Consider the following 26,915-nt stretch of genomic DNA (forward strand, 5'->3'; position numbering starts at 1 on the left):
TCGTTTGCATTTCTTCTGTGTGGTGGGTCGCTCGAAGGTGTTCGCCTCCACACGGAGTCAGCTGGAAAATATGCCAGTCAGAGTGATGATGTAGGGAATTACTTTCGGGTTCGTTTTTCAATTGGCCACAGCGCTTTTTCCGGTCACCTCGAGCGCATTAATTCAATTTATATCGATCACGCATGTGGTTGTGCACGCGCCGGTACAAGTAACGATGTACGTTCTGTTACATTTTTTCAACATACGGTTGTGGAAATTTTACCACTGACGGAGGAGACGATGTTTCTGTTTACGCGAGTTACCCTGGTGGGCTCTCCTCACCAGTAACGCCTGAATGAATCTGTACCGTACAGCCAATGTTTGGAGATGGCGCCACCAGATGGCGGGAAACGCAGTTCGGAGAGGAGGAAAAAAGCGGTGGGGTGTCGCGTCGGTCCTTCGCGGCGATGTCCTCTTCCAGATCGAAACGCCCTGTAAGTAATGCTCGTTGACGTTAGCCAGTTGAATAAATGATAATGTTCGCGATGAATTGGACGCCATTCCATAGATTTCCGTGCTATCTGAGTATTTCGATACCGGGGCAGCGTGGTGAGTGGCGCACCATGATGACTATGCCGACAGTAATTGGCGTCTTTAAATGACCTGTGACTAGATTTGACAGCTGAAATCAAATTTATGGTGACGTAGGTTTATGAGAAGCCGGTATTTCAGCATGACGTCGTGGTGCATGTCATCATTGGTCGATTTATCGGGGACGATAGACGATTGTGGCGCAGTGTGGGTTGCATTGGGGATTTGCCAGCACGCGTCGGTGCTAGACAGCCTTGCGTCGATTTAACAGGGTTGGGTGTGAGTGGAGAATGTGACAATTTTTTAGTAGCAATATGCATATGACAAGGCCACCCTGTTGCATGCATTGTTTGGTGCTAAGGATGCTTGATTTATTAAGTCACAAGTTCTGGCATATGATGGGTTGGACTTCAGCTTCAGACTGCAGCTCACTTGGGTAGAGAGCTGGACACCTGACCACCAGAGCAGCAGGCTCTTTTGCACCTCAGGTATTTCTCAGTATTTTTACTATCCAAGAGCAATCTTAACTGAGATTGATTAGCCTGGAGTTGGGCTGCCACATGTCAGTGTGGTTATTTTAGATGCCATTTAATGATTTTTGGCAATCTTGCATGGATGAAAGTTCTTGTTTACATTCAAGTGTATTACTGGTGTGGTCAGGTCATGTTTTCTGCTTTAGCCTATGCATAGCAATAGCTCATGATGTCATTGGAGTAAAATATAAGATATGAATTGTGCATATATTCCACATAGCCAGATTAATCATGCATTGCCTTGAAAGACCTTCAGGTTTATAAAAAAAAGTTACAGAACAGGTCAGGTACCTGAAGTACCTCACACTGGACAAATGGCAGGCTTCTTTGAAACTCTCAGACCTGCCATGTCTTTATCATAACTTCCTAATTTTACCTAGGCTTAGTGATGTGTTTTCCTTAAGACTTGCAAGAAACTAGAGACTTTACTTTGTTTTATTTTTCTTTTGATTTTTGAAAATCTGGCTGCTTATTCAACAGTTCTATGGGACATTGATGCATGTGTTGTCACATTTTTACATGGTACATGTTGCATGTTGGGTGCTGCATGTTGTTACATTATTTGTCACACATTGCTCATGTTTAGAGGCCTAGATGTGCCAAGTAATGAGACATTGCAGGCATATTCCAGTTGTCTGGGAAAGCAAACTACTTGCTCTGGTTTTGCTTCTGATGACTGTGATTCTGGTGTTTTAATAAATGTGTGCATCTTTTATGTAGTATTTGAAATTCAGCTTGTATTATTGATATTATGGTATAAGAAAGCTCAAGCATTATCAGTTTTTGCCATCATTTAATAACTTAAATTTGATTGGTTTGTTGGTCATCCTTTGTTGAAGCAGGAACCTTGCTAGCTACTAGTGCAAGCATTCTGGTTATTATTTTGTACAGCATTATGCTCCATGAATTTGTGTATGACATTTATTTTGGCTGAAGCATGTGAAAAACTTCACTATAACTTGCAGTACCTGTATTCTGGATTATTCCAAATAAGAGATCTTATTGATAGCAGAGTAGACATGAGGGAGAGATTGTGCACACATTTACTACATTGTTAAGTTCAGCACCATTCTCATAGTTAATGCAAATGGTGATATGCAGGCCTGTAACCTTGTATCATTCAATTATTGCATCTGAGTGAATAAGCTATATTATTTGAACATGACATTGTGTACATATGAATTTCAAATTTTTTAATGTTTATATTCAATTGTTATTCAATTGCTTATATTCAAATGCATGGGAGAAAATTAAATTCCCAGGTTTTGTGGAATACCACTACACAATGCTAGTTAATCTCAACTAATTTCTCAAGTGTATTATGCAATCAGTTTGACTGATGTTGATACCAACATAAGTTTTGATTGTTTGGTTAGATCAATGATGTCATTATGAGACCCCACGCTAAACTCCACAAGACAATTCCAGCCAGCTTTGTTTTTGATGAGCTTAGCATATTGTGTCACCAGGCACTTCTTTGCCAGGTTAGGGTAGGCATCTGGAACCCCCAATTACATTACTTTGCAGTTGCCAACAACATTTGGTGAGTTTTAGAGTTGTGCAGCAATTTTTGGCATGCTTGCATGCAGGCTATTAAATCCTATGGTGTTTTAGGGGGCAAACCTGGTAAATGTGGAAACATTGAGGGAAGATACCGGGTAGAAACAAGCTTCTCATGCTGGCTTTCCAGTGTTCCAATGCAAATATTATGAGTGCTCTTTTGTATTTGTTGACAATCATGGCAGAAATGTTGTTTAATGTGGCACATGCTCAATTGCACACCATGGAGTTACGTATTTAGGGTTATTGTTTTTTTAAGAGAGAACAATAAATATATAAACAATGATATGGTGTATATAAGCAAATATGTGATATTCTGTACCATCAGTGCAGACTCAAAAAGTGAAAAATTATTTTCAGGATTCAGATGTTTGTGATAAACACTGATGTTGTCATGCAGTGGGGCCATTTTGTGCATCCTGGGGAGAAAAATGGATGATATTGTCCTTCTAACCTCTGTGATCTGATGATTAGATCTTGGGAGTAATTAAGTCACAGAACCTAATACAGCTAGTCATAATTTGGCAGAACATGCTTGGTGGATCATGCTTTGTGAAACAGCACTACTAGTATTGCTGGCTCAGCTGCACTAGTCGAGCATCAGAAGTGTAGTGGTCGGGCAGCTATGCATCTGGGACACCAGAGGTATGTGGCTTGATTGCGTGCTGTGCCTGTTCTTTTTGCCTGGGTTTAGAGGGAGACAACATGATGAAGCCTCAGCATCTCTGTGTGCTGTAAAACTCCATTGATGCATGCTAGCCACACTTGTAATGCCATACATATAGTATATATGGTCCAGACTATTGATGTTGTGATTTTTTGTTGTATATCTTGCATCATATCACTGGTTGGCAATATGTAATGGATGATTTGGACAGCCTGCATGCCTCAAAGCCCCAGTCATCTATAAGACACTGCTGGTACACTCCAACCAGGGCTTGAGCTTTGTGACAGGTGCTGGGTGACATGGTATTGGCTTTATATTTGCAGGCAAAGGGGATGCCCAAGTACAAAGAGGAGTCAGATGGCTCTGTATCATCTGAGGACTCTGACTGGGATCCAGATGAAACAGAAGTGCCAGGTGGGTATTTTGCAATATGTGCATGTGAGTGATCATAATGAAAAGTCTGTATCACCTGCATGACTCATGCTGTTGTTTGTGGGGATGGGTCGGGATGTTTACCAGAGTGGTGCTTATGTTTACTGTTATACCATGGCTAGCAACGCAGTAATCATTGCCATTGCAGATGCCTCATCAGACCTGTCCATCCTTTTGGATTTGGGCTGTCAGCAGTACTTGGCTTAGGCCCCTTTCTTTGACTGGGAAGCTTACCTCATCTGACACCTCTCACCACTGGCTGTGGCTTTCACCCCCAGGCGGTGGCAAAAACATCACAGACGTGAGCGACTCCTCCGGCCCGGCCACCAACGGCCGACCCGGCCTCCCCTCCGACCTGCTCTCGTCCGCCATGGACTCGTCCGGCGTGGCGGGCGGCTCCGGCTCGGGCTCCAGCTCCAGCTCCAGCTCCAGCCTGACCGTCAAGCCCGAGCCGGGCTCCTCACAGCGCCAGTCGAAGATCGACCGTCTGATCCGGGCGGCCTGCTGACCAAGGCAGACGCTCAGAGCAGCGACGCCGGCTTCCAGGTGATCAAGACGGAGGAGCCGCAGCCGCCGCACGTCAACCCGGCCGGCATGCTGCAGCAGTGTGAGTGGGCGCGGCGCAGCGCTGCTGCGGCGATGCGCTGGGCGGCATTGGCGGGTGCAGCTGTGTAGGTGTCAGAAATTGCTGTGCAGTGGTGGGAGTGACAGGGATTACTGGCACAGTGGTGGGAGTGGGAGGGATTGCTGGTGCAGTAGTGGGAGTGACGGATTGCTGGGGCGTTAGTGGGGGTGGGAGGGATTGCTGGTGCAGTGGTGGGAGTGGGAGGAATTGCTGGTGCAGTGCTGGAAGTGACGGATTGCTGGGGCATTAGTGGGAGTGGGAAGGATTGCTGGTGCAGTGGTGGGAGTGACAGGGATGACCAGTGCAGCAGTTGGAGCAGTATGCACTGCTGCTCTAGCAATGCAATTGGCAGGGGATGCCTGTCTATCCAGCCGCTCAGGCTGGGTGACTTCAGCCTCATCCCCACCATTTTCTTTGTAATTGCTAAATAAAATCCTGGCCCACAGAGCATTGTCATAGCACTGACAGTCATGCAGTACCTTTCGCAACAATACAGTTTCCCGGCATTGCAGCCGATAAAATTGGTAAAACCAGCCTCCCGCAGATACAGTTCTGTCAATTTCAGTACTTTGTTTGAAATAGGACACCCTTTTATTGTGGTGCTCTGGTGCCAGGCAGCCTGGGGTTTCTAGCTGTGTAAAGTCTGCATTCAATTGCCGTGACGTCAGGTAGTCTGTGAGGCTGACCTCATCATGTCTGCTCTGTAACCCTGACGTAGGGAAGCTTGCCCAGTCTGACCTTGTGACTGTGTTCTGCAGCTGTGGTTTCTGTGGTTTGTTTCAAAATAGTTTGTTAAGTCTGCTCAGGCGACCTCTGTGTTCTGCAGGGAGACATGGGCAGTCTGCCAAGTCTGACGGCGTGACCTCTCCGTGTCCTCCAGCGCTGATGTCGGGCAGTTTATGAGTTTGACGGCGTGACCTCTCCGTGTTCTCCAGCGCTGATGTCGGGCAGTTTATGAGTCTGACGGCGTGACCTCTCCGTGTTCTCCAGCGCTGATGTTGGGCGGTCTGTGAGTCTGACCGCGTGACCTCTCCGTGTTCTCCAGCGCTGATGTCGGGCAGTCTGTCCCGGCTGGCGCCCGGCGGCATGATCATGCCTCCGGCCCCGCCGGGCGCCTCGGGGCCGCGTATGAAGGTGGCCGTCAAACCGAACTCGGTGAGTGGAGACGGCGGCCGGCGCCGGCGCGGCCGCTGACGCCGCCCGGGCGAGGACAGCTCGCGCGCGGCCTGCAGATGTGAATGGAAGGAGATGCTGGTGGTGGTGGTGTGTTGCGGTGCTGCGGCGTGGTCTGGTTTTATAGGCGTGCTTATCTTAGCAGTTACCGGCGCTGATGTGTTCTCTTTGGGCTTTTCCGTGATACTTCGCTTTGTCAGTAGCGTGTTGCTTCTTTTTGGTGAGTTGAGGCATCACTTTTCTAATAGTGGCGTTGGAGTGAGCCTTGGTGCAGTGTTTTACTGCACTTTTGAAATGTTTCCTTTCCTTTGTGAATCTACAGTAATATCAGAAATGAGACAAGTCATCAGAGATGCTAGGGTGTGAATGGTTGATGGCAGAAAAGCTGGTGTTCCTAGGTGACCTTACCATCGAAAAATATTGGCATTGAATTTTATGTGAAAGGTAGCTGATGATATAACCTGTGCATGTCTGCATTTGTCCTCAAGCAGCTATATGATGATCAACTGTTGGTGAGTTAAACTGTGGATGTGATTGCCATGTTACAGCCCATTTGAACTAACATATTTATCTACCGCCCATTGCTAGCTACACTACCGCCCACACTGGTTTTGTGTTTTGTTTAAAGGGAATGTTCCACATATCAAGACATGGAAGCAAGTATCAGATGTGATGAAATAAGCTCACTTAGAACCATTGGTATGTTTTCAAGTGGAAAAGACTGCTGCATACAACACAATTCCTGTTTAGTAAAGATGCTCCCCAATGTGTCATTTTTTTCGGTTACGACATGGTACTTTACACAGCAGTGGTTAAAAGCCAATTGACAGCCGTCACATTTGGGAAACGTACTCACGAACGCCAGGTATAAACGACTCGACAACGTTACTTCTATTGGCCATGACTGCCGCATGGCTAACGGAATGGCAAGAATTGAATGACGTTTTGGGCGGCATAGATGCTTGGGTGACCTTGAAATAGCCTCGGAGACAGTCTGCACGTCTTTGCTGACGCGTAGCTCAGAAACTAGCGGGTTTTAGTTCTTAAGAAGGTCAGGGCTGTGAACTGTACCGAATAAATCTCCATCTCTCTCTCTCTCTTGAATGAGATGGCTATTTTAATTCAAAGCCCCATACAAATTTGAGACACTCCTTTTCAAGCATGAGCCTTCACGGTCTCCGTTATCAACTTAGCGCTTCAGTAGTGCAGAAACAACCGTTATACGACGAGCTAGGTGGTAATTATTGTTTATTTGGTTAAAGTACTGTTGTAAACTCGACCTTGACCCTTGCACCCATATTTCAGGGTGATTTAGCAAAAATATTCATGGATGCATTGTTTCTTTGATCCGTGCACTGCTTGAGAGTAAAGCATTCAGGCGCGTTCGATCAGTCAAGCTGGCTAACTTTTAAACGACTCCGAATACCCCCTCCGCACACGTTTGGAACTGGGCCAATTTGTTGGCTACACGAGCTGTACTGTGTTGTTGGCATACAAGCCGTACTGTACGATCACTTGCTGAGGCTCAGTTTGCGATACTTCCGTTCGCCGCCTCCCGTGTCCGCCCGCCTCCCCACGGGCGCTCTTGGCCCCGCGTCGCTGTGATGCCGTCTCTCGTATCCGCCCTCAGGCGATGAGCGCCGCCGCCATGATGAACCCGATGCTGGTGCAAACGATGGCCGCGCAGATGGCCCAGATGGGCCTGCCGCCCATGAGCCTGGGCCAGATCCAGCAGTTGCTGCTCCAGCAGATGGGCATGAGCCAGAAGATGCCGCCCAACATGTGGATGAACGACTACAAGGTGCGTGCGGCGACGCTGAGGCGCCGGGCCGGGACCGCGTGCGGTTCCGCGCCGCTGATAGTCAGCGGGCCGTCGGGGCCATAACTCAGACGACCTTAGCTTCCAGTCGGTGGGGAGTGCTCTGGCCGCGCCTTAGCGCCCTGCGGCGTAGCGAGCGTTGTAGGTGTACTGGATCGGCGCCGACTGATGCGGGCTGTGGCGTGTGCGCCGGTAGCGCGCGAGCTGTGTCGCCGCTTGGCCGACGGCCCCGGCTGACGGTTATGGTGTCTGGCCGTTATAGATGCCTCCTCCAATGGCCGCCGGCTTCCCGGGAATGTTCCCACCGGGGGCCAGTCCGCCGATGGTAAGCGTCGGGGTGTGTGCCGCGCCCGGGCGGAGCGCCGCTGCGGCGCCGCCGCCCGTCGGCTCACCCCGCCCTGTTGGCCAGATCGACCCTGCACGTCGCGCCCTCACCCGTCGCCGTGTTTGCCTCTCGTGCATCACGATGTCGCCGCTTGGTTGTTGTTCGCCTGCTTGGCATTAGCCTGTCGTTGACTAAACGTACGAGGCTTGACGGGTTATGCAGATGGTTTGTGAGCTGATGTTGCTTAGGGTTGGTACTAACGTCGCTGCACGCTCGCAAATGTGTGTTGCCAACGAGCGGCTGGGGAGGGCGCCCCGCCACCGGCTGTCACTGAGCGATCACGGACGGGAGTGGAGGTGCCCCCCCCCCCTAACCGGCCACGGATGCCACAGCTTCGGCTTTAGTTTGGCTCTTGACGTCTTTGCCAGCTTGATGTGTCGTTTCGATCTCAGCACAGCGGGCGCCAACCGGTCCCAGTTTCTACCGCGGTGTAACAGTGTCAGCAACCACAGCGGTACTTACAAATACCCGCGTCACTCGACAATCCGGACGATCGGAATAGCGCCCCACTAACGTTTGCACCTAAGCTAACCTGACATTCCCACGTCTCGGCCGGGTCAGCGCACGGCCGCCCCGAGCGGCATCCACGCCAAAAATGTACTAGGATATCGACGGCCAAATAGATGCCGTCAGGTAATGATAATCGAGGTTTTGGGGCCCGGTGGAACGCCGCTTTCGGGGCGCGCTGACATCTACGGCCACTTGGCACCCGTAGCGACGTGTATCCTATCGAACCGTGTTTGTCTATGGCTGAAAAACCAGCAGCTCTCAGGAAAGCACAGTGTTTGCCCGTAACGTCGCGACATCGAAACGTTGAAGCACACCTTCCAAAAGCAGCGCGGACGCTCGTCGTCGCAATGCGGACACGAGCTCATCACATGGTGTGCGGTTAGGGGAGCACCTCAACTGGAACACTTGGGTCTCTGTCACACAGGGTGTACCCGTGAGTCGCATGGTTGTGGCCAATGCGCAGCACACCAAGTGTTATTTCTTCTCGTCTAGACCGGCGAAAGCAGAAGTGCCAGTGCTCCAGCTTAAGTTTTATGGCATAGAGCTTGTTGTTTGGCATCGTATCCAAACTACGTCGCCACTTGTGAATATATGTTCTAATGGCCGGGTAAAAGCCCCGTGCAGGAGGTGGAAACGCACGTGTACACGGTGCCAGCGCCGCTCGCTTCGCTGCAGCGTCAGCCAGTTCGTTTCCCTCAATACCACTATGGCCAGGAATCCAACAAAGGACAATTTCCTTACTTGCCTTAGTCAAGTGCCGGCAGACAGTGGCGTTAGGGGGTGTTGGCGCTCTACCGTGGCTGGTCAGGCTAGAGCGCGGCGCACCAGCCGCAGTCAGCTGCGGCGGCGCCCGCAGGGGCCAGCCGTCGGCTGCGCCCCGTGACTTCCCCGCAGCCGCCCCGAGCTGTGCGCACCCGGAGGGCCCGACTGCCGCCCGCGGGCTCCGGTGGACAGAGACCGTCCGGGAACAGGCCGTGGCTTGAGCTCGCGCCGACGGAGGCCGGTGGAATAACTGTAGTGCTTGGCTGTCTGATGCTGGCATGGCGTCCTCCAGCTTGATGTTCAGATGGATGTCTAACTGTTTGCTCGGTTCCTAACGCTGCCCGCGGCTGTGCCGTTGTGACTGGTGTGAGGCCCCGCTTCGTCGCTGTGCCAGCTGGCGCGCCCTTGCCTACCTGAACCTGTCGATTGACGCGTTGATGCTGGGTTAGTCAGTCAGTCTTGCATTCGTGATACGCCGATGTCTCACTTTCGCGTTTTCAAGTGTCAAGAAACGCACCTGAAAGTCTACTTCCTGGTCAGATCTCTCTCTCCGTGGTGTCCCGCGTGGTTTCTCGGTGGAACATTCCCACGCATCGTTTTTTCTGCAGTACACAGGACCCCTCACTGTATCTGGTACGTGTCGTCGTTGTGGGTGCGGATGCATGCTATTTCGGCTTTTGCTTTCTTAAACCCTGGGAGATGTCTCAAGGATATGATCATGATGTCGGTGAAGTCCATCTCCCGTTGCGAGCTCTATGCGACAGTAGGTGCCAGTCTCACTGGTTGTCCTCAGATGGGGATGCCACAGGAGGACGAGGCCGGTGAGGAAGATGACGAGGACATGGGTGTGGCGGAGACATACGCCGACTACATGCCCAGCAAATGTAAGCCACCTTTAGTCAAGTATAGTTCACAACTGTCCTGTGTCGAAACGCGAGCACTCCTTGCCACTTGCTTGGCTATTTTTATGCCATCAAAGCTGCTCTGCGGTATTGAAGTGAAGTGTCGACTACTTGAAACAGCTCAGCAGACACATATAAGCGCATGCATCTGACGCGCACGGCCGCTTTTAACTGTTTCTGCCTTAAGTTGCGAATACATCCGACACGTACGGTTCATCCGTCATCGTTTGCGCTTGAATTCAAACACCACCACCTGTCCTTCGACGGGTGGTGGTGTTCACATTTACCTGTTGAACGGTGAACTCAGCAGTAAACACACTCACGTTGTTGAAGCCGGTCTATCCTTCGCGGCCCCTCTCCCTCGCCCCCCCCCCCCCCCCCTCTCTCCGTGCACGGCGTCTGGCCCCGTCGGGCCCTCCGTCGCGCACCGTCCGCCCCGCCTCTGATCGCGCTCCGCCCTTAATGTGCCCCGTCCCTGACCGCGCTCCCTCCCTGACCACGTTCCGTCCCCGATCGCACCCCGCCCCCGACCGCGCCCCGCCCCTGATCGCGCCCCGCCCCCCCCGCCAGTGAAACTAGGCCGCAAGCACCCGGACCCGGTGGTGGAGACCGCGTCGCTAGCCAGCGTGGCGCCCACGGACGTGTGGTACGATCTCTCCTTCCCCGAGGAGGTCATCAGCCAGGGCAAGCTGTCCGCCCTGCAGCTGGAGGCCATCACCTACACGTGCCAGCAGCACTCGCAGTTCCTCAAGGATGGCTGCCGCGCCGGCTTCCTGATCGGTGAGCGCCGCCGCTGGTTCCGATGTCGTTCGGTGTCGTCCGGGCATCCTCAGCCTCTGCTGAGTGCGGTTGGGACTGCGCGGTGGTCGATGCCCTCGTTCTGTGTCACTGGGTTGGTTGCCTGGCCCGCCCGTGGGGCTAGCACATGAGTCGCTTTTGTGTGGCTTTTAGCTGGCGACGGTGTGGTGCGCGGACTTACCGCTGCCGTTTTTGGAGTTCTGGTTCATCGGACAACGCTGACAAGTAGTCGAGGAGATAGAAGCTCACCCAGCGCGAGGTCTGGCAGATCTGGCACGGTCGTCGTAAGCCACGCGGCACTTCACGGTGGGGTGTGTGGCAACGGTGTCTAGCCGGTCGCTGTGCCGTCGCCGCCAGTCCTGAGAACACCGGCGCGCCAGACTCCTGTCTGCGGCCCTGCGACGCGTGCGGTCGTCTGACCCCCTCCTCCCCTTTGCCGTAGGTGACGGCGCCGGCGTGGGCAAGGGCCGTACCATCGCCGGCCTCATCTACGAGAACTACCTGAAGGGCCGCAAGAAGGCCATATGGGTGTCGGTCTCCAACGACCTCAAGTACGACTCGGAGCGTGACCTGGGGGACATCGGCGCCGGCAGGATCTCCGTGCACTCGCTGAATAAGGTGCGTCGGCTGCGGGGCCGTCGCCGTAATCACGAGCGCGCTCGTGGCCGTCTCGCTCGAGCGGGGTGGTCATGGGGGGGGGGGGGGGGGGCAGAGCCGTGCGAGCTGGCTGTTGAGTCTGATGCTCAGAACCAGGTGCGAAGTTGAAACGGGAACCACACACCAACCACACCAATCTGCTATAAGGGAATTACAAGGATGTGAACTCACAAGCAACCTGCGACGGTTCGCACATTTACTAGATGTTTGGACTATTTGGTCACATGAATGTGTGTGTGTGCGTTTTTTAGGTTGACGTTGGCTGCCTAACAGCAATTGATTGGCCGCTTATTCACGTACCCGAGCTGCGTACTTCGTTGGCTTTTTAACTCTGAAGCGGATTTGTCCCCACTGATTCCGGACCTATTTCCCACTGAATCCCCCCCCCCCCCTAAAGATTTTCCCCACTGAATGCAGACCCCTTCCAGCTGAAGTACGCAAAGATCAACTCGCCGGTGAACGGCGACATCAAGAAGGGCGTCATCTACTCCACCTACTCCTCCCTCATTGGCGAGTCGTCGACAGTCGGCGGCAAGTACAAGACGCGCTTGAAGCAGCTGCTCAACTGGTGCGGGGAGGACTTTGACGGTCTCGTATCCTTGCCGGCACGGGGTGCGCGTGGGACAGAGGACAGCCGTGCCTTTTGCTGACGGCGCTGCATTACAGCACCGTGTACTACGGCTGGCAAGTGGGAGCGTTCTCGCTTCTGGTCGGCGTTTTGACATGCTGTTTCATGAGAACCATGTCTGGTGTGTGACCATTGGTGGTGCTTTGAGTGGAGATGTTTTGGTGTTTTGATTTTTTGATTTTTTGAACTGCCCTTTGCCTAGCTAACTTAATTGGGTTGTTTGTAGAGGAAGTTGTGGGTGAGGGTAACCTGTCGTCAGAGCTCACTTTGATGTCCAGCATTGCCCTTGCGCCTCGCACCGTGTTCGGTAGCGCGATTCTGCACACGCCAGGATTGGTCTTTGGGGTTTTACGACGCACTCGCCTGCTGAGGCTATACGGCGTCGCCTGCCTCTCACTCTGGCAAGAAGGGCGGGCACCGCGGGGAATCCAACTCGGTATCTCAGATATTACAGACGCACGTAGACGCGTTAACCACTACGCCATCAGTTGGGCGTTATGTGGCCGAAAAAGCCGAAAGCCGAAGCGCTTTAAAGCTCCAATTGCTACTACTACTACACTACACTGTCGACACCCCACACACTAGGATTGCTGGCTTTGTGGGCGGGATTCACTGGCACGACCCGCCGTCCCAGCCGTCGTGGTGTCGGCGGCAGCGCACGTACCGTCGTTTCCTTGACCGAGCCCGCACCAGATTGTGTTCGACGAGTGCCACCGCGCCAAGAACCTGTGTCCGGTCGGCTCGTCCAAGCCGACTAAGACGGGCCTGACGGTGCTGGAGCTGCAGAAGCAGCTGCCGAAGGCGCGCGTGGTGTACGCCTCGGCCACGGGCGCCTCCGAGCCCAAGAACATGGCGTACATGGTGCGGCTCGGCATCTGGGGCGAAGGCACGCCGTTCGCCGCCTTCAGCGACTTCATATCGGCCGTGGAGAAGCGGTACGTCACGAGCGTGGAGCTTGGCTAGATCACAGCATGCCGCGAGGTGACGTGTTGCAGGACAACCCGATCGGCCTGCAAGGCGGGTAGCGAGGTTCCGGGGCTTCGCGCCTCGACCCGGCGCGGTGCCCCCTGCTTTGGTGGTGACGTCTCTGATCTCGAATGTGACACCGACCCTGAATGCGACGCTGACCCTGAATGTGGCACTGACCGTGAATGTGACACTGACGCTGAATGTGACACTGACACTGAATGTGACACTGACACAATGTGACACTGACACTGAATGTGACACTGACACTGAATGTGACACTGGCGCTGAATGTGACACTGGCGCTGAATGTGACACTGACCCTCAATGTCACCCCTGGCCCTGAAATGTGATCACGACTCCGAATGTGACACTGACCCTCAATGTCACCCTGGCCCTGAATGTGATCACGACTCCGAATGTGCCCCTGACCGTGACGCCGCCGGGCCGGCAGGGGCGTGGGCGCCATGGAGATCGTGGCCATGGACATGAAGCTGCGCGGCTCGTACATGGCGCGCCAGCTCAGCTTCCACGGCACCTCCTTCCGCATCGACGAGGTGATGCTGACGCCCGAATTCACCAAGATGTACGACGAGTCGGTGCAGCTGGTACGTGAGGCGGGCCAGGCGCGGGGAGGCGCCCTTTGCCCGTGGGTGGCGGCGGGCCTGCCGGTGACCTTCTTTGTCACGTCGGTTTGATGGCGGCGTTGGCGGCGGTGCGTCCGCGTCGCCGCCCAGGACCTGGCGATCCGGGCGAGGCCTCCGTACACCGCGGCACGGACGCTGTCTGGGCCTGGTGGCAGGCGGCTGATGTGACGGGGGGGTGTCCCGGACACGGTTGGCCAGAAGCAAGGCAGTATGTCACCCCCAGGACCATGTTTTTGTTGGTAGTTTTTTGGTTAAAAGCGCAGGCGTATGAAAATGTAGTTTTTTGGATATGGATACTCTTCTTTAGCACTCAGCAAGCATACTGATGGATAATCATGATTCGTTGAACTTGTACCACAGAAGTCCTGGGCGTGGATGTAAATTCCATCACCCATCGTTGACTCCTGGGATGGCCTGTCGTCTGACGTGGCACCCCGCGCCGGCAGTGGGTGGAGGCGCGCGAGAAGTTCCAGCGCGCCGCTGAGCTGATCGACGCCGAGAAGACCCTCAAGAAGTCGATGTGGGGCCAGTTCTGGTCGGCCCACCAGCGCTTCTTCAAGTACCTCTGTATCGGCGCCAAGGTCAAGCACGTCGTCAACACGGCCAGGTGAGTGATGTCGGTGCAGGCCAATGGTGTCGCGGTCAGAGTAGCGGGGTCGCGGTCAGGCCAGTTTTGACAGTCGTGCTATGATTGGTGTCAACGTCGTGACGTTATCAGCTGGACCGTCCGTTGCGTCCGAAAATTGCTTCACAACCATGCGAAGGTTTCTGTGAAGGTGCATCCCAATGCCTTAGATCCAAGCCCGACCTGTTGGCGATGCGCATAATCTTGCGCTGGAACAAGCGCTTGCGAAATCACGCACGCCACATGCATATGTGGTTCTTTCGTCATTGCCGCCCACGCGAACAGACGCCTGCATCCGCGTGCCACCCCTGGCCCTCGCCGTGAACCGCTCGTCCCTGTCGGCGCCCGCGGCGGGCTACGCGACGCTCGCGCCTGGAACGGCTGTTGTTGCCGTTGTGTGGCGTGTCGTCACACTCGCCGCTCACACCGGCACCGATGCTGCCGTTGTCTCGGCACCGGTGCTGCCGTTGTCTGGCGTGTCGTCACTCACTCGCCGCTCACACCTGCTTGGGACCTGACAGCAACGCGATCAAGATGGGCAAGTGCGTGGTGATCGGTATGCAGTCGACCGGCGAGGCGCGCACGCTCGAGCAGCTGGAGCGGGACGAGGGCGAGCTCACCGACTTCGTCTCCACGGCCAAGTGAGCGCCGCAAGCAGTGACGATGGCCGGGCAGGTCGTCAGGCGAAGTCGCCAGGCGGCCGGCCTGTTAAGCTTACCGTGCGCTATGTACGGTGTGGGAGTCACGTGTAAAATCGTACTAGAAGGAAAAGCTGTTCTGGCCAGTTCTGTGATATGGATTTGCAGGTACTCCGTCACTGATCATGCAACTGATTTGCAACATATAGTCGATTCGTGCTCGAGTCAATACCTGGAGCTGTTTGAACGCACTGGTGTTCTCTATTTGCGTCATTTGTGCAGATTTCAAGGCTTGGCGATTTCAATTTCGAGATTGGCGCTGCCGGAAACCGCTATATTTGCCTGTCACGTGGCGTTCCTGTCGTGTTCTGGTGATCCTGTGGCCCACGATGCCCTTACATGGGGTTGTGGCTCTTGACCCCGCCTTTCCTAGTCCTCCAACGCTCCCACGTGGGGAATCTCCTGGCCGTGTGCTCTGCCGCCTGACCCCTGACCTCGTGACCTCACGACCGCCGACCCGGTGCGCTCGGCAGGGGTGTGATCCAGTCGCTGATTGAGAAGCACTTCCCGGCGCCTGACCTCGTGACCTCACCACCGCTGACCCGGTGCGCTCGGCAGGGGTGTGATCCAGTCGCTGATTGAGAAGCACTTCCCGGCGCCGGACCGGGACCGCATCAACCGCCTGCTCGGCCTCAAGCCGGACAAGCCGTCGCCAGAGTTCCAGCAGATCCTGGACGAGATGAAGAGCGAGGCGGCCGCTCCCTCGGCCGGCAGCAGCGGCGGCAGCTCCGGGAAACGCAAGCCAGGTGACGAGCCGGCGGCGCTGCGGTGGCGAGCGAGCGTGGTTTGTTGGTGGGGGTTTTGCTCACTTCTTTCCCGTTGTCGTGAGTTACTTTGCAGAGCTAATGGTCAAAAGGCTCACTTGAAGAGACTATGGTCTCATGAAACTACCATGGCTCAGTGTTACTCTACCAAGTTACTCTACCTGAAGAGATATGTGGTCTGCCTTCTGATTCCCACTGTTGAAATCAGCAAGCATCGAATTTCACGTGCACTTTAAGTTTCAGCTACCACGCAAATTTTTGACACCTTCAGATACTTCATGATAGCTTCATGATCACCCTTGACACCTGTAAGACACATGATCAAAAATTTTGTGTGAGAACAGCTGTGTCTTATTGTGGCCAGTTAACACATAGGTTTGCCAAATAAAGCCGGTTTGAACAAGTCCTCCAACGTCAAAGTGTCAAAGTATTGTCAGCATTGGCAACGCCACGTGACGCGGTCGTACGCTCCGCGTAGCCGCGTGCCCTTGATTGCGACACGCCTCGAGTTGCGTGACACGCCCTCTTCTGGTGGACTCGTCCCTTTCTAACGGACTCGCCGTGTTCCTGACGTGCGTGCTGAGCTGTACTCCTGACGTGCGTACCGTGCCGCGCTCCTGACGGACGTGCCGTGCCGTGCCGTGCCGTTGACGGCGGTGCCGTGTCGTGCCCTTGACAGACCTGCCATGCCGAGCCCTCGACGTTCCGTACCGCGCCGAACCCTTGACGGCCGTGCCGTGCCCCACAGTGCGCCAGGCCGCCCGCAAGGCCATCAAGCGGTACAAGGGAGCGTCGAGCGGCTCCGAGTCCGACTCGGACGTCTCCAGGAACGGCCGGCGCAACAACGGCAGCGGACGCGGCGCCGACTCCGACTACAAAATGTCCGGTGAGTCAATACGGCTCGGCGCGTTGGACTATGACTACAGGGCGGCATGCGGATCGATGACCCCATTTGTTGAAGCGTATTGGCGTCTGTGTGGTTGAACGATGGATGGCACACAGCAGCTCGGTCCTCGTAAGCAGCCGGGTGGCGCGGATGGCGGCCGCAGCGCCCCATTCGCGGCGGAATGGGGCGCTGCGGAGCAGCTGAGGCGTGATGAAATGCCAGAAAACCGCGGACAGCCCTCGCTCTCCCGGCATTGCTGCGGTTTGGTTCGCTGTTTATCGTACTGCCTTTGCCGGTGTATCCAGACAGCTAATTTCTGTTCGAGTCACACGACTTGAAATCAGTGCTGGGTTTCTGGCTAGTCTATAGCGCGTCCCACCAACTCTCCGTTGGAATGCGGGTACCCTGGGCGTTGGCCGTGGCTTCGCCCGGGTTTGGGGCGTTGTGTTGAACCTCCGCACGCGGTTTTGTGCCCTCACCCCGCCGCTCGACGTGCGGTGCTGAGATTGAGCGCAGACCCGCGGCCCATGTGACCCGTGACCCTTGTGACCCGTCCTCAGGCTCGTCGGACGACGAGGACGAGGAGGAGGGGGAGGCCGAGGACAGCGACTCGGACGTCCAGTCCGCAGACATGACCGACGACGAGGAAGGTGAGCGGTTGCAGCCGCAGCCGACGCAGTCCCTGATTTACTCCGTCGTCCTCTGGTGCCGCTGTGGCAATGCTGCCACGGCTCTCCCCGTTGCGCCTGATTGGAATGAATCGACGACCCAGTGGACCTGCGTAGCCAGTGCCGTTACTGCTCTGGTCATCGTCTGCCGTAACCATCTTGCCTGTCTTGCGTGCTAGGTAAATAGTGGCCGTGTGGCTGATGCAGGAGTGGCGGTTGGCGGTTTTGCGGTCGGGTGGAGGGGGGGGGGGGGGGGGGAGGCTTGGGCACCGCCCCTACAATCTGAGGTCAGACACGGACTTTGCGTCCACTGATTCAGCTCGTGTTGTTGTTTTACCGCGCAAGGTCCGATGTCTGCAGCAGAACGTCAGCGCGCCCGGCTGTGTCTGCAGCTTTCTGTTTTACGTGGTGTGCTTGGCGTGTTTGCTGTTTTTCAGAATGTCTCCAGCGTTTGTTCTCGTGGTCCTCGGTCGTGAACCTACAAAATCATTTGAAACTCAATCATTGGGATTGGATGATTGAGCCCGCGTCAACAAACCCCCACATATTTGGGGGGTTTGCACCACTAAACCTACCCGATGCACATCGCAGTGGGTAGCCTATAATATAGTCCTTCCCCTGGTCTCCATATGCGGCGGAACCCCTGTGAGGGTGGCGGCTGACGTGCTCAGGTCATCCCTGACACGTGCTTACCTTCGACCCTTCCTCACGAGGAGCGCTGCATGACGATAAGTCAAAGCGTCCCAGAATACCGAAAGTCTCAATCATTTCCTACCGACCAGGGACTGACTGCTGGGGCAGGCTGCTCCGAGGTCCTCCTATCCCTGAGCTCTGACCCGGGATCCTGCTGAGTATTGTGTGCGGCCGGCTCGGGGCCGCTCCGACCTCTTCTTGACCTCAGAGGGGTACGTCCGACCGACCAAGGCCGTTACTGACCTTGACTACAGTCTGATGTCCCACTGATTCGACAGGCTGCTCTTGGCTCCGCGCAGTCTGATCCATCCTACCTGGATGCCTGACCTGTCCCTGGTTTGGCAGCCTGACCGTACCTGACCCTACGAGAATGCTCCCCATGACCCTGAAGTCCATCCTCGCTCGGACATCACGGGGTGACCTGCCCCGACATTGTGATTATCCTGGGTGCAGTGGTATGACCTCCCTGTGGCCCCGCAGTCCCACGCACTCCGCCATCGCTGTCTGGCCTGTGACCCTGCAGTCTGACCTATGCCCCCGCAGTCTGGCCTGTGCCCCCACGGTCTGACCTCCGACCCCACAGCCCGACCTATGCCCCCGCAGTCTGACCTCAGACCCCGCAGTCTGACTTCCATTTACACGGCAGAGTGGGGTGGCGGTCGGAAGCGGAAGGCGGCCAAGCCGAAGAAGCCGCCGCCCAAGGACAAGTTCGCCTACATGACGGTTGGCAACCGGGCGGCCGACGGCGAGTATCACCCGCCCAGCCGCTCGGCCGTCGAGATGGCCTGCCTCATGAAGGACGAGCTGCTGAGCAAGATGGAGAAGCTGGGCGACCGGCTGCCGGCCAACACGCTGGACGAGCTCATTGACCAGCTGGGCGGCCCCGAGAACGTGGCTGAGGTGGGGCTGGAGCTGGGACTAGGACTGGGACTGGGACTGGGACTAGGACTAGGACTGGGGCTGGGGCGGGGGGCTGGGGCTGGGGCTGGGGCTGGGGCTAGGATTGGGGCCGGGGCGGGGGTGGTTACGAACGGGGTTCGGCATTGGCCTGTGGAGGTATGCCGCAGTACGGAAATACCTGTCAGTGTGTGGCCCTTGTGGACGTGCCGAGTCTGGGCATTATATTGGGGTGTACATATGTAAGGATACGAGACGGGGACTGGCGACGTGAAGTGAAAGATTCCATAAGCGAAATCATTGTGTGAGATGTGGGGTGTTGAAAGCAGATAGGGGCGTTTGTTGGGGGCGTAGGGTGGCTATTTTCGTAGCTACTACCGCCAAGGGTTTGCTCTCCATCGTGAACGCCTCGTGACGCCACGCAGTCGACGAGCGGACTGCCGATTACGTACTGTTATCCCCACTGACGCCCCTGACGCTGCTGCAGCCCCGGACGCCTCTGACGTCTCTGGCGCCCCTGACGCTGCTGCAGCCCCTCACGCTGCTACAGCTCCTGACGCTGCTGCATCCCTTAACGCTGCTGCAGTCCCTGATGTCGCTGCTGCCCCTGACGCTGCTGTCGCCGCCAGATGACCGGGCGGAAGGGGCGCGTGGTGCAGAACGACGACGGCCAGATCGCGTACGAGTCGCGTTCGGAACAGGACATCCCGCTGGAGACGCTCAATCTGACCGAGAAGCGGCGCTTCATGGACGGAGAGAAGGACATCGCTATCATCTCGGAGGCCGCCTCATCGGGCATCTCGCTGCAGAGTGACCGGCGCGTCAAGAACCAGCGGCGCCGGGTGCATATCACGCTCGAGCTGCCGTGGAGCGCCGACCGGGCCATACAGCAGTTCGGTGAGTCGGGACCTCTGGCCTGTGGCGTGGGCGCGGGCTGGCGGCGGGACGGAGTGGACGCGTGGGCACTGAAGTGAAGGGACTGAGGGGGACTCAAGCAAAATACATATATATGTATATGTATATATATATATATATATATATATATATATATATACCGTGTACCTTTACTCACCTGTCTCGTGTCACGCCACTTAACCGTATTTGCTAGGCCCGCAATTGGCTCACGAATTTCAAAACTAAGGACAAAGATCCAAACCACCTGGGTGTGTGGCGTGCTCGTAGATGTGCTCGCTGTATGGTTTCACTTAACCTTAATTAATTTTGGGCTTCAAAATACACATGCGTTTGCCGGACGACCCCCGTAACCACTCACAGTGGAAGCGTCGAGCCCGTGGTGTCTGTGCGTCAGCACGGCTGGCGGCTGACGGCGCCCCGGCCTGCCTCGCCCGCAGGTCGGACCCACCGCAGTAACCAGGTCAACGCGCCCGAGTACGTGTTCCTCATCTCGGAGCTGGCCGGCGAGCGCCGCTTCGCCTCGATCGTCGCCAAGCGGCTCGAGAGTCTGGTGAGTGAGCGTGAGGAGCGCTCGTGCGCGTGCGAGGCGATCGCCGCCCGGTGCAGCGAATTGGCGGCACGCGTGAGAGTGCCGGCGAGCAGAGTTGTACGTCTTGCTTCCTGTTGGTGGCGACGATCGTCGGGATCGGAGGGCTTTGATGCCGCTGGTCGAGTAGCTCGCAGGCGTTCAGCAAGCGGTGTCCATTGCTGCTTGCGGATCGTTTCTGTCGGTTGCTTCTGTGCATGGCATCTACTTGGTGCCATGAATCGAGGTGATCGACAGAAGCGGTCTGCAAGCAGCAATGGGCGAAGGGACGTTTTTTAGCGGAGCCTCCTACTTACCCGGTCTGTTTGTAGGCATTGCTCGGTGGTCATGTTGGAGTCATGCTGTTACCCGGCATGTGACCTGCCGCCTCCACCGCCAGGGTGCGCTAACACACGGCGACCGGCGCGCCACCGAGTCACGTGACCTGTCGCGCTTCAACATAGACAACAAGTACGGTCGCTCAGCGCTCGAGGCCACCATGAAGACGGTCATGGGCTACGAGCAGCCGCTCGTGCCGCCACCTGACGACTACAAGGGGAACTTCTTCCTCGGTACGCCGCCGCCGCGTCGGCTCGCGTATTAATAGGCAGCGCTGCATGGCGACAAACTGGACCAGTTGACTTTCGCCTGACGGATATGACAAGATATGATGGTGTTTCGGTCCCTTTCACACTGCGCTGGGCTATTGCTGGGACGGGCAGTGTGCATTTTGTCACCGCATTGGACTCTTTGTCAGCTGTCTGGACGTTCCGGGTCGGGTCCACCATGTGGAGGGACCGCGCCTGGCGAGTCTACTTTTTGCGGCTAACGTGCGTGGTGAATGGGAGTTAAATCTGACCTATTCGTTTTGACCTATCAATTTCTGCGTCGAAGCGAGCTCCCGGACTGCACAATTAGGTCTATTTTACTGATGGCATGCTGGATGTTACGGGAACGTCTGTGCCCGTGTGTACGGTCACTGACGACGTTACCCTGTCGTGTGCCCCGGGCAGACGTGAAAAGGGCGCTGGTCGGAGTCGGTCTGATCGCCCACGAACAGCGCGTCTACATGCTGGACAAGGACTTCAACAACATGAGCAAATTCCTCAACAGGTAGGCCGCTGACTGCGCCGGCTCAAGAGGTCCCAGGGGGCTCGTGAGCGGTGTCATGTTGCGCTGGTGACATCGCTGTTGGGTGTGATGCGCAAGGACACACGGGTCGTGTTCGTGTCGTGTTCGGAGGCACTGCCCTGTGTGTGGCCGGCTGTGTTTCTGTCGTTCGTGACTGCTTGATAGGCCCTGCTCTGCATGACAAAACCCGGATTAGAACTTTCGCTCCCAGTCGTCATGCTCCATTCAAATTCGTTTAAATGTTCTTGGAATTACTGTGTGTTGTTCTGCCAATCGTGCGCTCGCTTTGCCCCTCCCCCCCCCCCTCCCCATCCCGGTCAGTGCTAGAGCTTGTTCAGCACGTTAGTGTCGTTAAGTGGGACGCTGACCGCCGCTGTGGCTGTCACAGGATACTGGGCATGCCGGTGGACCTGCAGAACCGGCTCTTCAAGTACTTCACCGACACCCTCTCCGCCATCGTGGCGCAGGCCAAGAAGACGGGCAGATACGACATGGGCATTCTCGGTCAGTGGGGCGGGGCGGCAGTGCAGTCAGGAGGGCAGCGGTATGTTGGGGTTTGCTGTTCTCCTCAGATGCCTGTGTTCCGGTCCTTTTGTTCTTCGGAATGTTCAGCTGTGGAAATGTGAACGTGGGCTTGCAAAAGAATAACCTCAGATCAAAACGTCAACATCGCATGCCTTTGGCTTGAACTGTGGGCTAACCAGTCACCATTCTGCTGGCCTCATTGTCACCATCTCTGGCTGGCCTCAATTGTCACTATCTCTGGCGGCCTCACTGGATCGGCACGTCAACATGACCGCCAGCAGCTGAGCGGTCTCGTTATCGGTCGTTGCGCCATTCCGGCGCGCGGTGCACGTCGGTGACGGCGGCCGGCCGGCGCCTGGCAGATCTCGGCTCGCAGGAGGGCTCGGTGCGGCGCACCAAGCTGCGTGTGTACCTGCACAAGCACGCCACGGGCACCGGCCGCACTGAGCTACACACAGTGCACGTGGAGCGTGGTTGCAGCTGGAAGGAGGCGCAGGACAAGTGTGCCGAGCTGGAGGGCAGCGACGAGGGCTTCTACGTGTCTCACCAGGTGAGTGCGGCTGTTGAGGCACCGGGGTGTCTCGTGGCAGGTGGGGTGGGGAGGGGAGAGGGCACGGCCGCGCACATCTCATCGGAGCCGGTCAAAACTGAAAGGTGCGTGAGTGAGATTATCGTTATGCCGAGCAAGTGGTGATGTTGGCGACAAATTATCGTGAGTGCCTCGCATTCTGGCAATGCCAGAAAATAATTACTATGAGACAGAAAGGCATTGCTAGAATAAGGTCACTGGAATTGTTTTAACCACGCCAATCAGAAAGTGTTCAAACGACCTTGCCTCCATTTAATGTTTCTCCTCCAGTATTGCTCGGCGCGGACCGGCATTTACTTGATTCTTTGAGCCTGCCTTGTGGTGCCATCTCTTGAGAAAAAAGTGGCTTTGCTGGCGATGTGCCAAGCTGTGCATGATGTCATGGCCGCCTGCTCGCTTCAAACCGGAGCGGTATGTGACTTCGGTCGCTTCCCACTTTGCTTCACTACGAAATCGATTCCAGCGCGAAATCGGGGATGGACGGTCTGGATAAGTCGGAGCGTTAAGTAACTGCCCGAAGACTAAGTCAAAAGTGGCAAATATTCGTGTTTCGCTCTCCCGCAGGGCAGCGTCACGTGGCTTCCGCCATCCGGTCCCGCGTCCGCGCTTGTTGCTGTGCGTGCGCGTGTGATCACACCTTCCCCTCAGGGAGCCCCTTCTGGTGCAGCTGGCAGCAGGTTGAGCTCGGTTCAGATTCGGAAACGGCAAGCTGACGGCGATGCTGGCCGTCCTGGCCGACCCGGGCAGCAAGCTGAAGCAGCTGAAGAAGGACGAGCAGCTGTTCACCGTCCTGTCGACCGAACACTGGCGTGCAGGTCAGGCCCGTGTTCCGCAGGATGCGGAGGGCTAGAGGTGTGCGGTGTGCAGAAGGCTGCAGGCGTGCGGTATGCGGAAGGCTGCAGGTGTACGGTGGGGCTGCAGGTGTGCGGTATGTGGAAGGCTGCAGGTTGTGCGGTATGCGGAAGGCTGCAGGTGTGCGGTATGCGGAAGGCTGCAGGTGTACGGGTTTGGCTGCAGGCTGCAGGTGTGCGGTGGGCTGCAGGCGTGCGGTGTGTGGAAGGCTGCATAGGAGCCAGCCGGTGGTGACTGGGGGCGGGCGGCTAGCTTCGAGCGTGCCCCTCACGCAAGAAGTGCAGTCAGTCAGGGAAGTAGTGCTGCCCGTTCCCCTGGACCCGGGAGACAGAGTCAGACTCGTGTTTCGGAACCAGTGGCGCGCATGTCAGCTGTATCGTACCAGGCGAGCGGCGCTCCCTTCGTCCGCGCCTCACCGGCGTCCGACCTCCGCCAGATCCGTATGGAGACGCTGGCCGAGATCAAGAAGAAGTACAAGCGCGTGCAGCCGGACGAGGCGGAGCGCCACTGGCAGGAGCAGTACGACGCCTCGGTCACCACCTGCTCGCACGCGTACTGGCGCGGGCGTGTGCAAGCGACGCGGCGTGGGCGTCGACTGTGACGTGGGCCGGCGCGCGCGCACCTACCACGTGCTCTCAGGTGAGTGGCGGCCGCCGGCGGGGCCGGCCTCGGGGCTCGGTCGGTTGGCTGGCCCGGCTCGTCTCGCCCCGCCCGTTTGCGGCGGCCTACGGACGTGGTCTGTCTCCTGCTCTCGAGCGGGCTAAGTGGCTGCGCATTCAAGAGCGGGCGCAGGCTGGTTTTGAGGTTCGCCTTAACTGTGGATGTGTTTCGCGGTCTCAGTGTCACTGAAACAGATGGTGTGGTGGTCATCAGCGGGTTGCTCAGGCTGTGATGCTTCCGACCGTGGTGGGTGCTAGCTTAGCCCTGCACCGTCACGTAACGCACATCGCGATCGCTCAGGCGGCGTGCGCAGCCCACGACAGTGCCGCCGAAATTCGCATGCTTCGGCGAGCTCACTAGGCGCCGCCTGCCGCCCATCTGCGCCGTGTGTGGACCGGCCGCGCGCCCCTGTCCGCCAGGGTCGGTGCTGCACGTATGGACGCGCGTGGAGGGCGTGCTGTCCTCTGCTAACGTGAGCCAGGCGCAGCAGAAGATGCAGGTCATCAGGGTGCGTTGCTCCGACCAGCTGAAGATTGTGGGTGAGTGCCGGCCGGCGGCGCCGCCCGCGCTCGGTCGCCGCGGGGTGCGACGCTGACGGCGGGAGGTGTGGAGTGCCACCCAGTTTAGGGTAGTTTCGTGACGTGTGATTGGCTTTAATCCATGTTTCCGATGAGCGATAGCAGTGTGGTGGGCAAGATAGGAGTTTTTGCCGCAGTCGGCTCGAGATAGTCCCTGTTATGGGGTCGTTCATTTCGCGTGCAACATGGCAGTAAGTTTATTCGTGGCACAGGCGGTTCGTGACGGGCTATCGTGACCCTCGTGTTTCATTCTGGGCCTTCCCGGCTCACGAGCCTTCTGATGTCATGACCTCCCGGCGCCGGTCAGGCACTCGGGGCTTCTGTATACCCTTCCCGGCTCTGCTGACCACGCGGCGCCGGTCGGGCACTCGGGGCTTCTTTGTACCCTGCCCGGCTCTGCTGACCACCCGGCGCCGGTCGGGCACTCGGGGCTTCTTTGTGCTCTGCCTGGCTCTGCTGACCGCCCGGCGCCGGTCGGGCACTCGGGGCTTCTTTGTACTCTGCCTGGCTGTGCTGACCACCCGGCGCCGGTCGGGCACTCGGGGCTTCTTTGTACCCTGCCCGGCTCTGCTGACCACCCGGCGCCAGTTGGGCACTCGGGGCTTCTTTGTACTCTGCCTGGCTCTGCTGACCACCCGGCGCCGGTCGGGCACTCGGGGCTTCTGTGTACCCTGCCCGGGCTCTGTTGACCTCCCGGCGCCGGCCGAGAGGCTGACCTGACCTCTCCGTGTCGGCCGCCGCAGGCATTGTGGTGCCGAATCACGTGGTACCAAGTCTGGTAGAGATGCTGGAGGAGGCCGCCGACTCACACTTCGTAGAGAATCTAGACAAGGTAAAAACTGAAGGCAGGCGGGAGACGGTGGACGCGACTGAGGCGAATCGGCTCTGCTGCGAAATGAAGGGAAATAATGGAGGTTGTTGAGATCGCATAGATCGGAGCCAAGTTGCGATCCATTGCTCCTGGGTTTTGGAGAGCTGGGAGAGTCTGGCAACAGCCACGTTAAGGTATCGAATCGCTGAACTACCTTACCTCTGAGTGCAGCCACATGGGCCTGGTTACCCCAGGTAGCCTCCAATGGCTACCCGCCCCCTGCGGAAGCGAGGTGTGTTGACAGTTGACACGACCCCCCGTTCCCGGTCCCGCGTGGTCGCCGCTAACGCAGCCCGGCCGCCTTCCGGCAGGACTAATGGCCCCGAGCCGGCCGGGAGTCGGCCCGACCGGCCGGCTGGCTGGCATCTTACCCGCGGTCCCGGCGTCACCTAGTCAGCGCTGTCCTCTCATCAAGCATCGCGCGGCCGGCGCGCTCGTGTACCGCCCGCCGCTCTCCGCCGCGCTCCCCGGCCGGCGCCACGGACGCAGCTGTTCATTGTTCTCGAGCGTGGCGGCGGCGCCGCGCGGCCGCCGCGCGCCTGGTGCCGGCGCTCTCCTGGCAGGCTATTTAACTAGGTAGTGATACTTCTTTGTACCTATTTAAGCTGCTTGGTTTTCGGGCCGCGATTGCCGGCGCGCCCGCGAGAGTGGGGTTGGCCGCGCCGGACCGTTTTGATTCCGTTGCATTTACGTGCTGTTACAGTGTAGTGTGTCCCACGGGCGGTCCGTCTATCCCAGAGCGTCCCCTCTGACGCGCACGACCACGGTTTTGTAATAAAATGTTGTTTCGACGTCAGGTACGGCGCGTGTTTTCCTCCGCTTGCGGCGTGTAGCGGCGCTTCGCGGCTGGTGTTGCGCCGACACTGATCATTGGCGAACTATTCAGAGGCGAGCTGTGAGGTCCGGGATGCGGCGTCAGTTTTTGGTGGCAGCGTGCATCACCGCGCCGATCGAACGCCGCTGCAGCCACGTGAATACGTTGAGATGGTCGGACGTTTCTAAGCTCGCTCTCGTGGCTATTCGCGCTGTCGTAGCCTGGCCCGTGCGTCGTGAATAAAGTTCACGCGTGCGAGTCGGCTATAGCATCGAAGTCAAACACTAGCGAACGCAATGGGACATTGCACATTTTTGAAGCTGGAGTGCAGAGCAATGTAGGGGAATTTAACGTCTACCTGTGAAAGCATCACACAGCTACGCAAATGCGCGATAACGCCTGTGTCAGGTTTACGCAGCTGCGTCAGCTCCGTGCAGCTGCGTTAGCTTCGCTACATGATGGGACCGTGGATAGACGTGCGTGACGGGTGGGGTCACCAGCGTCAAACATCACGGAAATTTCTGCGCGCCCGCGTGCTGTCCTCGCATGG

At 56.8% G+C, this 26,915-nt stretch overlaps 1 protein-coding gene and 1 pseudogene across 1 annotated transcript; both read left to right on the plus strand.

The window, feature by feature from the left end:
- Nucleotides 1–407: 407 nt before the first annotated feature.
- LOC119097877 (uncharacterized) lies at nucleotides 408–4,270 on the plus strand. The gene is made up of 3 exons (XM_037220823.1): nucleotides 408–473; nucleotides 3,654–3,744; nucleotides 4,041–4,270. The coding sequence occupies exons 1-3, from the start codon at nucleotides 447–449 to the stop codon at nucleotides 4,268–4,270; spliced, it is 348 nt and encodes a 115-aa protein (XP_037076718.1). The 5' UTR covers nucleotides 408–446.
- On the plus strand, nucleotides 4,261–26,162 carry LOC119097531 (protein strawberry notch homolog 1-like; annotated as a pseudogene).
- Nucleotides 26,163–26,915: the final 753 nt, after the last annotated feature.

The sequence above is a fragment of the Pollicipes pollicipes genome, unplaced genomic scaffold (genome assembly GCF_011947565.3).
Source record: "Pollicipes pollicipes isolate AB1234 unplaced genomic scaffold, Ppol_2.1 Scaffold_2543;HRSCAF=2982_pilon_pilon_pilon, whole genome shotgun sequence".
NCBI lineage: Eukaryota > Metazoa > Arthropoda > Thecostraca > Pollicipedomorpha > Pollicipedidae > Pollicipes > Pollicipes pollicipes.

What these genes read in the sequence shown, in the direction of transcription:
- LOC119097877 (XM_037220823.1), top strand. Translation starts at nt 447, where the DNA reads ATGTCCTCTTCCAGATCGAAACGCCCT. An exon ending in CTTCCAGATCGAAACGCCCT is followed by an intron (nt 474 to 3,653) that starts GTAAGTAATGCT and finishes TTATATTTGCAG; the next exon opens with GCAAAGGGGATGCCCAAGTA. An exon ending in AGATGAAACAGAAGTGCCAG is followed by an intron (nt 3,745 to 4,040) that starts GTGGGTATTTTG and finishes TTTCACCCCCAG; the next exon opens with GCGGTGGCAAAAACATCACA.